Raw genomic sequence first — 11,958 nt, forward strand, 5'->3', positions numbered from 1 at the left:
ATTAGTTACGCTGGTAGTTAGCTCATCAAAACAAGCTGTGATTTTTAAGACATCCATCTACCAAGACAGAGAAACCATGGTCTTCTGTTACATAAAGCATTCTAGAGTAGAACTGGCTCAGGGGCAACATAATAGATTACCCATAAAATAGCAGCAAGCACCGTGAAAAAAGTTCCTTTTTGTTCATACAATATTCTGAGCTGGGAGACAGAGATAGGCTTGCTGTGGATCAGGCTGCATATCCTGATTAAAGGCTATGTCGTGTTGATTGTTTTTTATTTATTATCTTTAACTATTTGGCATTTCCACAAGGTATGAAAGCATATGTCCCTTTCAGTACATCTCCAAAAGCAACTGTATGGAACGGAGGGATCAAATAAATGTTTACAGTAAGGATTCATGTACCAATGAAGAACTACCTCATATGCAGTGTCACAGGTACGGACACATGGGGAGATTTTTCCATAAATATAAATCAGTTTTTGGCCAAGAGTCAGAAGAAAAATAGATATCTGCACCCCCCTCCTTTTTGACACAGGAACATTTTTCTTAGTAAAGATCTATTAAACGATATCCTTACAGGTATATTTCCCCATGTTTATCAACCCACCATTTTTGTAATGAGAGCTTTTTGTAGTGATCCAAGCAGGCTGCATATCAAGGAAGAATTGTACTGCATTATCGTAAATGCTTGTACTCTACTACAAGACCAATAGAGAACCATACTATATTACTATAGAAATAAAAACATCTCATCTCAACAAAACAATTTTGTTACTTACAGGTCATAATGCTGATTCCACTTTGGATCCAATGTGTTCTTTACAGTGTCTGTTGAGTGGCACTGACCAGATCCATCCACAACTATTTTAGCAAATGGATCAGGTAATCCTACAAAAGATATGACATGTAAACAGAAGGCCATGAAGACAGATAAATAAATCAGTTTATGACAGACATGGCCATCATATGTGGATCCTTCATGCATTCAGGAATCCCATGAAAAAACACAGCCTGCTCTTTTGAATGACTTTGAATTCACTCTGCTGCAGCAAAGAGCCAAACAAAGGTGGAATGCAATTTAATGGGTACAAAGTAATTCAGACTAAGCGGCTGCATTAATGGGGTGGCTCACTTTTAAGTTAACTTTTAGTATGTTATAGAATGGCTGATTCTAAAGACCTTTTCAATTGGTTTTCATTATTTTTTTTTATAGTTTCTGAATTATTTGCCTTTTTCAATTGACTCTTTCCAGCTAAAAAATAAATGCTCTGTAAGGCAACAAATGTATTGTTATTGCTAATTTTTATTACTCGCCCTTCTATTCCAGCCCTGTCCTATTCATATTCCAGTCTCTTAATCAAATCAATGCATGGCTGCTAGGGTAATTTGGACCATAGCAACCAGAATACTGGAACTTCAATCTGGAGAGCTGCTGAATAAGAAGCTAAATAACAAAAAACACAAATAATAAAAAATGAAATCCCATTGCAAATTGTCACAGAATATCACTCTCTACATCATACTAAAAGTTAGCTTAAAGGTGAATAACCCTTTTAACTTTTGCACTCCCCTGTGCATGAAAACTCCACCGCAGGAACAATGGCCACATGTAAGTCTCATTCTATGCAGAAAGGTTAGCTAGTGGGGGTCAAAGGATGATGAAAAAAAAGACTAAAGTCTGGGTTAAAATTCTAAAGTGTTAAGAAAGAGTTTATATACTTACTGAAAAAATCCCTCTTTGCCAAGTTCTTTGCACATAAAACTGCAAGAAAAGAGAATATATGGAACTTTTAGTATTTTTTAAAAAAAGTTTCCATTTCTCTCACAGATACAAGACATTAGTGCAATTTAATTTACATAATCCACAGTCTTTTATTAAACCGTAGGAGCGCAACAATGGAGTAAAAGCACAAACAATTTGAATGCTTGGCTGGAGTTTTATATTAACATAGGGTAAATATAATTTTACAGATTTTAGAGCAATCACAAACAGCTAATGAGAGTGTTTTACTGCTCCAGCAATTGCTCAGCAGTCAGCAATATGCTAAAATTTGCCTTGTCTAAACATGGTAATTACACTGACCCAGCCGGTGCATCAAAGGGTGATTATAACTCACAAATATGCCATCGAGTGTTGGTTGCATGGAGCAATTACCAGAAAAGTCAAATAAAGCCACTGAGCTGGAGATTGCACGGGTGGCAACATGCTTGAATTTGCGCCGTGTGCCCTAGCAATTACAGCCAACTGCCTGCAGAGTTATATTGTCTATATAAGCATAAATAAGAGAAAAAATTAAGCATATTGCCAGACACTTGTGTAGCTAAATCCCTTGGCAAAGCTGAGGGGGAACAGAGAGGCAACTGGGGCGGTAAGAGGTCCAGTGCCTACATTAGCAGCAGAGCCAAATGCAGCCCTGATTCTAATCTCATCTGAATGCTTTCCCATTGGCAATAAAGTGAATCACTAATGGGATAACATTGCCTGAAGATACCTCTGAATTTCTGTGTGTCAGCAGCCTAAAACCTTAGCTGGGAAGTCTGATAGAGAGGAGCGTTTATTGAGAAAAAAATGCCTGTATTTTCCTATACACTGTTGCTGGCTGAAATCAGAGCCATTTTTTTTTCAGAGCCAAATTAATGTAGTAGCAGGATAATGGTTACATAGTTACATAGTTACTTGGTTAAATCGGGTTAAAAAAAGACAAAGTCCATCAAGTTCAACCCCTCCAAATGAAAACCCAGCATCCATACACACACTCCTCCATACTTTCACATAAATTCTATATACCCATACCTATACTAACTATAGAGTTTAGTATCACAATAGCCTTTAATAGTCTGTCCAAAAAAATCACCCAAGCCATTCTTAAAGGGGAAGGAAACCTAGTCGGCGCAAACCAACCCACCCCCCCCTCCCGTTTGTTGCCCACCCGTCCCGCTGGGCAAATGCCCCTAACTTGTTACTTACCCTTCTGCGCAGGTCCAGTTCAGGGAGTTCACCAACGACATCTTCTTCCACGCGATCTTCTTCCTGCTGTGAACGGCGCATGCGCAGTAGGATAATTTCGCCGGTACGATCTACTGCGCATGCGCGTGACTGTTGGCGCATGCGCAGTAGATCCGTACCTGCGAAATGATCCTACTGCGCATGCGCCAAAACGCCGTTCACAGCAGGAAGACGATCGCGTGGAAGAAGATGTCGTTGGTGAACTCCCTGGACTGGACCTGAGCAGAAGGGTAAGTAACAAGTTAGGGGCATTTGCCCAGCGGGACAGGTAGGCCAGGGGGGAGGAGGGAGGGTGGGCAACAAACGGGAGGGGGGTGGGGGTTTGCGCCGACTAGGTTTCCTTCCCCTTTAAAGGCATTAACTGAATCAGCCATCACAACAACACCTGGCAGTGCATTCCACAACCTCACTGTCCTGACTGTGAAGAAACCCCTACGTTGCTTCAAATGAAAGTTCTTTTCTTCTAGTCTAAAGGGGTGGCCTCTTTTTGGGTGAAAAGGTCCCCTGCTATTTGTCTATAATGTCCTCTAATGTAATCATGTCCCCTCACAAGCGCCTTTTTACCAGAGAAAACAACCCCAACCTTGACAGTCTACCCTCATAATTTAAGTCTTCCAACCCTCTAACCAATTTAGTTGCACGTCTCTGCACTCCCTCCAGCTCATTTATTTCCCTCTTAAGGACTGGAGTCCAAAACTGCACTGCATACTCCAGATGAGGCCTTACTGGGGACCTATAAAGAGGCATAATTATGTTTTCATCCCTTGAGTTAATGCCCTTTTTTATGCAAGACAGAACTTTATTTGCTTTAGTAGCCACAGAATCACACTGCCCAGAATTTGACAACTTGTTATCTACAAAGACCCCTAGATCCTTTTCATTTAAGGAAACTCCCAACACATTGCCATTTAGTGTATAACTTGCATTTATATTATTTTTGCCAAAGTGCATAACCTTGCATTTATCAACATTGAACCTCATTTTCCAGTTTGCTGCCCAGTTTCCCAACTTAGACAAATCACTCTGCAAAGTGGCAGCATCCTGCATGGAACCTATAGTTCTGCACAATTTAGTATCATCTGCAAAATTAGAAACAGTACTTTCAATGCCCACCTCCAGGTCATTAATAAACAAGTTGAAAAGCAAGGGACCTATTACAGAGCCCTGTGGTACTCCACTAACAACACTGGTCCAATTAGAAAATGTTCCATTTACCACCACTCTTTGTAGTCTTTTAGTCAGTTCTCTATCCATGTACAAATACTATGTACCAGGCCAACATTCCTTAACCAGTAAATCACATCCACTGCCATCCAAGAATCAACAGATCCAACAACAAGCTCAGCAGATCCAATTGCTAAGGCAGCATCAGCCTTGACAGCTCGTTGTGAAAATGAAATATTGGCCTGAGGATCAGTGGGCAATCTTAAGGACGCCGCAGGGTCTTAGCCCAGCTGTTTATGGGCTTTTGCACGCAGTGGATCCAACCTGCAACAAATTCGAAGGATCAGTTAATATAGGCCGTTTCTAATTACTTTGCCTATTGAGATATGTCAGTGGGTACAGAGTCACCAAACTAATGCCCTGCGGCTAGCTGCACAGTTGAAAATTATCCATCTGCAGAAGAAGTCAGTCCTGGAAAAACTTTTGATACAATCAATGCAGAGCCAGTGCCCTCCCTCCAGCTACTAGGGTCGCCCCAAAGTACTGCATGGTCCTCGTTAAGGAAAGGGGACTCCTGCTTTTTAAAGGGGCAAAGCCAAAGATGGGGGACAGCACTAACAGTTATGCCTGAGAGCAGTCTATTCCCTTCCAAGAAGAACGGCCTGTGTAGCCCATTCTGCCATGGAAAGATACAATACAATATAATTTAGAACAAGATAAGTGTTGTGCTATTTTTGTGGTACCGAGGGCTGGAATTTTCCTGACCTAAATAGAGGACAGCCAATAATGGAAGTCAGTGTTGACCACTCCCTGTTTTTGAACCACACCCACTTTAAACCACACCCAAGCTACCACAAGACCATATCCAAAGGTCCTTAAGAGGGACCATTGTGGTAGCACACTAAAAAAACCAAATGGTTGGTGCTCACTGCAGGGATACCACTCATGTGAAAAATTTAATTCATGTTAAAACATATGCTTAAATACAAATGTTTTCTCCTTCCCTGATAACATAGCACCCCCAGCACATGATTAAACACCTTAGGGGGCCCTAACAACAATTTCCAAATGCTAAACAAACCCTACCAGACCTACGTCCCACAGGTAGCGTCGAACAGAGAGGCAGAATATGGCATATACAGAGAGCATAAGAGTATGGCACAAACACATGGACAATAGGGAAGGCAGAACAGGAGACAGGGAAACCTATCAGGACCACTCAAAGATGAACAGTTCATACTGTGCTACATACAGTGACACAATGCTGGTGCTTCTCCAAGCAGATTATATTAGGTGTAAACAATGTGTAAACTTTCAGTCTGGGTATGAGTGGTGTGAACAATAAAGGTGTAACAGGTGTTAACAATTGTGAAGTTTACAGCCTGAATTTGAGGAGAAAACAATACAGGGGCCAGTTAATCTCAGTACTGATCCCTTTTAAATATTACACAAGGTAAGCAGTCACAGCAGGCAGACTTTCAGGTGGGGGGCCACACAAGGGGGGGGGCATAGGCACCAGTTGGAAAGCACTGGTCTAGCTCAACTTGAGGCAAAATATGAGGAAGGTGCAACAATTGTTAATATAAAAATCTTGTCTTTGAACATTTCAAACAGGTGATAAAGTGTTGTTACTCCTCCCTTCCGCAGAAAGCAAGCTCTTGGCCAAGTAGCCCTTTGAGCTATTGTGCAGGACAGGAGAAGTAGATAAAGCTGTATGCCGAGATTTCATAAGAAGTAAAAAGACTATCATGTAACCTCTTAAAGCCTTGTAGGACTGAGGGTACAGTGTTTATTCGCCCTGTCCCAGGTGACACAGATTTGGGAACACATGCTCTTAACAAGTAATGTTAGAAGGCTCTTTAATCCTGGTGTCTAAAGTTGGTCATACATTATAAGATCTTTTTCTTCGTTGAAACATTTCAACGATATGCCAACGTTGAGGTGGGAAATATCTGTCTGACCCGATCATTTAGCCCTTGGGCCAATTATCGGATCATAATTGCTCCTATGCCAGTGGTCGAATTGAGAACCACGTTAACGAGCAGATGCAGCCCTTAATCTGATGGAAAAATCAAACCTGCCCAATTGACATATGCCTGTTTTTCTGTCTAATCGACTTTTGGGCCGCATACATGGGCAGATAAGATGACAAACTGGTCTGAAGGGCCTGAATCGGAATCTTAATCTTCATCTCTATGGCTATCTTAAGTCAGATAGATCAATAAATGTTTTGTGTACACCTAAGAAAAACAAAGGTAGGCTGGTCACAAGAGTGTGAAAGGGCTTTTGACTACATTAAATACCGTCTCACGTCTACTTGGATGCTGGGTTTCATTTGGAGGGGTTGAACTTGATGGACTGTTTTTTCAACCAGATTTAACTATGTGCTTGAAGCCTGGATTTCAGACAGACACCTCAGAGGTTGGCCTAGGGGCAGTGTTGTTAGATTACTTTAATGGGATTGAGCATCCCATTCTTTTTCTTATTAGGAAACATCTTCCCAGAGAGAATTACTCTGTATAAGAGACAAAGTGTTTAGCTGATAAATGGTCAATACTAAGGTATTTCCTAGCAAGGGTACAATTTGTGTTGGTGACTATGTGCCTTGAAATGGCTTTACTCACTGAAAAATACTAATGAGATAGTATGTCCCTACAACATTTCTCCTTTAGGGTACAACACACCCCTGAGAAAGCGAATCAAAAAGCTAGGCATTTTTGTGGAGACCGAGTGAGGTGGGTAAACTGAACACACTGGTACCTGACAAGACATTTGTAAACCTGTGGTGTTCTTTGATTATCTTGCTGTTGAAAGCATTCTTATGTTATTGAATGGTTCGAGGAAAACTACCTGCATTGTTCTAAATGCTGCTGAAATAAAAGCCATATTCCTTGAATATACTTTTTGCTGTCCTGACCCTTCAGAAACTGGCCACATATTGGAGATCTCCTTTGTAGCCTTGGTTTATTATTTTGTTTCTTTTTCATATGTAATATTTTACTGCAGTTACAATTCCTTATTTAACTTTTGGGTATCTTTTTTTCTTTTTTTTTTTTATCAAAACCTCTTTACGAGAGGAGATGCAGCACAGTGATAACAAGTCCCTGTCCCAACTTTTTTGAAACGTGTTGCTAGCATCAAACTCAAAATGAGCATAGATTTCAACATTTGATATTTCGTCTTTGTACTATTCTTAATTAAATATAAGGGTTTAAATGATTTGCAAATCAATGCATTCTGTTTTTACTTATATTTTATGCAGTGACCCAACTTTTTTTGAAAATTGTCTTGTATTTTAACTTGACATTTTTACACAGCTTCATAAAAATGCACTTCAATGTCTGAATTTGACCCCGCTTGACTGCTACCTAAACAGACTGTTGCCTGTCTTATGTTATTAACCTCCTCTGCCTGACGATTCTTTCTTCTGCCTCCTCAACTAAGCTCAGTTTGGCCTTGTCAAACTCTCTCCACCTCACTGCACACCAGTCCAAATCCCAGGAGGGCTCTGTTTGGGTGAGTTGCTTGATTCCTGAATCTACGCCTGACAAACCAGAGATAATTTCCCGGCAGTCACAGTGCTGCTAGCTTTTAAGTGAATGGAAATTACTGTTTGTATTTGGAATTTCCCATAGACAGTTAAAGCTTAGATATGTTTTTATAAATATAATAAAATAGTTAGCCTTTATGGTCTACCTTAATAAAGTGAGATGCATGTCTTGTTGCAAGGTCAAAAGTGGCTTGATGCAGGTGTAAGGTTTTTAATGTGTTCAGTGTTACCAATGTAAAACAGATATTTTAGCACAACAAACCTGAATTGCTGCTAGTAATGTTAATTTACTTGCAGCAATTACAATGTTAGAGAAGGGCAAGACATTTGCGGGAGATTTGGCAAACTAGGTAGTAAATTTTTAACATGGACAACCAATCTCTCTGTGTGTCATTATTCTTAAATGAATGTTCACTGCACATGCCTTTATTCTGAATGGTTGGGTAAAACGCGAAAGTAAACAAAGGAACAGATAGCCACCAGTTAATATATGTTGGATCTTGCAGCAAACATGACAAAGATATGACAAAAGGCTCATCACAGATCGTTAACATTGATGGATAAATAATTCCGTAAACAATCAGTTAGCCAGTAAGATTGCAGGTTGGCTACAAAGTCTGCCTGTCTACAGCTAACAACTTTAAGAAATTGTCCAGAATAGTTTTTGACGGATTATATTTAGAAAGCTTCATATTTCCATGAGATGATGCTTATATACAATTTTGATTTTCACCACGGTTCCCCTTTAAAGATGCAAGGAAGCAAGTAAGTCTGGACTGAGAATCTAAATAGGCCCTGGCATTTCAGGTACACAGAGGCCCAAATCAACCTACACAGAGGCCCAGACAGCCCCCACCAGCCCACTAAATACTGACTTTCTATGGCACCTTATAGCAGCCCCTCTGGCATTTGCCAGAACCCACAGATTGCCAGTCCGGGCCTGAGTAATACCTATAAGTAAATCACAAGGGGTGCACAAAACTTATTTTTGTCCTGTTGAATGCCTGTTCAACGCTGCATTAAACCCCAATTTGCAAAAGAAAAATGCATTATTCATGGATTAACAAAAATAAAATTGTAGGTTTGGTGAATCTCTATAAATCAGGTTCATGAGGTTTCTTTAGCAGGGGAAGAGAAGCCTAAGTAACCTAAACTGCAACAAAATGCAGACATTGTAGGTAACATAACCAGATATTGCCTACAGGGAGGTGAGAATTTTAAGTATAGCTTTTCTTTCCAAAAGGTTTTTCATTAAAGTCAAGATATATGTAGTAGTGGTAAGTCTCTGGACTTGCAAGTAGATGTAGATGACTTGGATTAACCACTTGTAGAGATAAGTATAAAAAGAAATGTATTAGGCAGCTGGCTGAGCAACTATTTACATGCAGGGCGTACACAAGGCAAGTCTGCATACTAGACGCAAAGGAGAGTTTGTAAAGCCACACTACTGTGCTGTATTTCCCATGTATAACCAACAACACAGACCTGTCATCATGTGCTCTACTATACAGGGCTAATACGTATCCTTTACCGTTCCACCATGGTATTTCCGAGCTACCCTTGAGTACAACTCGTCCTTACCTGTCAGACGAACTCTGATACTCGATCCACCTCTCCGAGTCACAACGTTCGACATCCCTCCAAACGCCGGAAGGCTGCATACACGTTATCGGGCCGGAAAAAAAAGCCAATCGCGTTACATCGGGTGTATCCTACCGGTTGTCCATATATAAACACCGCGAGAGCGAGCGTCTCCTCGCGCACTATATTGACGTCATAGTGAGCGACTAAAGGAAGAACTGGATCGTATTCGCCGCAGGGTTGGGCGACTTACATCTGGTGGTTCATTTCTTTTCTCCTTCACGAAGCCTTTGTTTTGAAGTTTTTTTTGTTTTAGGTGTTGTTTGTATTAAAGAAGCTTTACATAAATCTTTGGTTGGGTCTGATTTCCAGGTACAGTTCCTACTTTTGTTCTGTGTCCAGATCCAAATGTGACTAGCTGCACCGCATTTCTATGAGGCATTAGACAAGCTGCGCAACAACTCGGTATTATATGGTACTTGCAAAGATCAAGCATCTGTAGGAAATACGGTAGCGGCCCCATTTTACCTTTTTCAGGGGGACCAGAAAAAATGGTGTAAAATCTGGGAAACACTTTATAAATTGGTGGGACCACAAAACAAAATGCAGGTACACTTAAAAATCAGGTTTCACTGTATTATAATAGATATAGGATCCAATATCAGGAAACCCCTTATCCAAACAACTCCAAATTACAGGAAGGTCATCTCTAGTGATGAGCAAAATCAATCAATATATGTATAAACAGGTCTATCTACTCCAAAGTACAAAGTTAAATGTAATGTCTCAGATTTTTTAAAAAAAAAAATCACAATTCAAATAAAAACCATATTGCAATGTGTAGTATCTTAGCTCCCAAAATTCCTTGAACAAATCTTGATGAATATTCACGCCGGGGGCTTTTGAACAGTTTGATGCCCAATATACATAGATCTACCAATGTGCAACATATGTGGCATCTACAGCCTCCATAATGCTGCCAAAAAAAAGCATCCTGAATGCCCGTTATGTGTTGTAAGATCCATTTGTAACAGTAAGCCAACCCACGGAAACTATATTTCTCAAAGGGCATAAACAAGTATGCTTTTTTTTTTGATGCAGGTGATAAGGTTATGGCAGATTTGTAGGAAATCAAATTTATTGGCAAGGCCCAGAAAGTTGCTGACAATTTACATAATTGCACTGTACAAGTAGAGTATAAATCATGAGTATGCATTGTACTATTCCTTAACAATCCAGTTTAAATACAGACCATGTTAAGCCTTTACTTTATAAAGTGGAGGGCTATTTCTTTTTTTTTTTTATGGGGTATATTTAAGGTTCAATTTTTTTTTCCACTTAATTATATTGGATTTTTGCCATTCGCGTTTTTACAATTAGAGTTTCAAGGTCATTGGAGTTAAAAAAAAAAAAATACTTTTAATATTCTACCTATTATAAATAACCCTTCAAATGTACCCATATCACATTCCATGGCCTTTTCTGAACTTTGTTCATGTCTGTAAGTTTGATACCAGCAATATTTGCTTGACGCTATTAATTAACAGGCTTGTCCCAGTTATCTATGTGGTGAGGTTTCTATTGTGTTGTATTCTGTGTAAGGGTTGCAGTCTTCCTTAAAGTGCCAAGAACTAGTGGCGTGTTGTTCAGGTCAATTTCTGTACAGAAAAAAAAAAGTCCAGCACAGTTCACCTTTACAAATTACTACTACAAAAAAAAAAAAAAAAAAAAAAAAAAAGTGTAAAATATGTAAACTCATGTGCCACATCAGTGTGATACCAACACTTCATTTTTTTGTACTAGTGCTGGCAATCTTTTTCCTTTTTGTGTACAAATAATTGCTTTTTTCCTGCTTCTTGCAGCTGGTCAACTCAATAGTATTGTTTAGACCGAGTGCTGGAATTTTCTTTCTAGGTTCAATTTGTGTGCTTGATACCAGCCTTCCGATACTCCTAAAGTACCTCTGATACTATAGTAAAATGCACATTATAAAAACTACTCCTTTAGTTCAGGTTCCAATTTTTTTCTGATTTTTCACATCGGAGGTATCAGTGATATGTAATTACTTTGTGGGCTAAACATCTCATCCACAAGTGTAGTGTTTATAAACCATTTTGTTGTATATATGGGCAATTAGATTTCCCAGCTCACTTTGCTCAAATTTAAGTGCTGAGATTCAGTGCATTGCCTTGGGTTCCATGTCAGAAAAGAGACCAAGCTCGCATAAATATCTTTACGGTCAAGTTATACATGACCTCTCACCTTTGTGTGCATATGTACTTCACATTTATTAATCTCGAGCAGTTATTTTCAGTTGGACCCAACTTACACATATACATTCCTACATCACTGATCGCATTGTATATGTGGACTGTTACAGTGTTGATGTTTTATGGAGATTTGCAACTTCTTTTTCCTCCTTTGTTTTCATTCTACACACACATCCATAATGTTATATTGTGTTGCTCAAGGAAAAGTAGTGGGGAACACCAACATCACACAATATGGAAGAGAAACATACATAGCAGGTCAAATGCAGGCGTTTGATAACTATACAGTTTTGGATTGTGTTTACCAAAAAAATTTCAGGGGTGGTTGGTGACTTGTCTTCTTTTGAAAGCCAAACAAAAAAATAAAACTGCAGAGGCCTTAA

The 11,958-nt window shown here is 39.5% G+C and overlaps 1 protein-coding gene across 2 annotated transcripts in view; it reads right to left on the reverse strand.

The window, feature by feature from the left end:
* The window catches only part of smurf1.L (SMAD specific E3 ubiquitin protein ligase 1 L homeolog), a 34,921-nt gene extending 25,194 nt beyond the window's left edge, over window positions 1-9,727 (reverse strand). The window contains 3 exon segments of one of the 2 annotated variants that reach the window (NM_001088470.1): window positions 783-891; window positions 1,727-1,765; window positions 9,306-9,448. In NM_001088470.1, coding sequence (NP_001081939.1) covers window positions 783-891; window positions 1,727-1,765; window positions 9,306-9,360 — 203 coding nt within the window. In that variant the 5' untranslated portion in view covers window positions 9,361-9,448. 2 annotated transcript variants of the gene reach the window in all.
* Window positions 9,728-11,958: the final 2,231 nt, after the last annotated feature.

Source organism: Xenopus laevis, chromosome 9_10L, assembly GCF_017654675.1.
Source record: "Xenopus laevis strain J_2021 chromosome 9_10L, Xenopus_laevis_v10.1, whole genome shotgun sequence".
Taxonomy (NCBI): Eukaryota; Metazoa; Chordata; class Amphibia; order Anura; family Pipidae; genus Xenopus; species Xenopus laevis.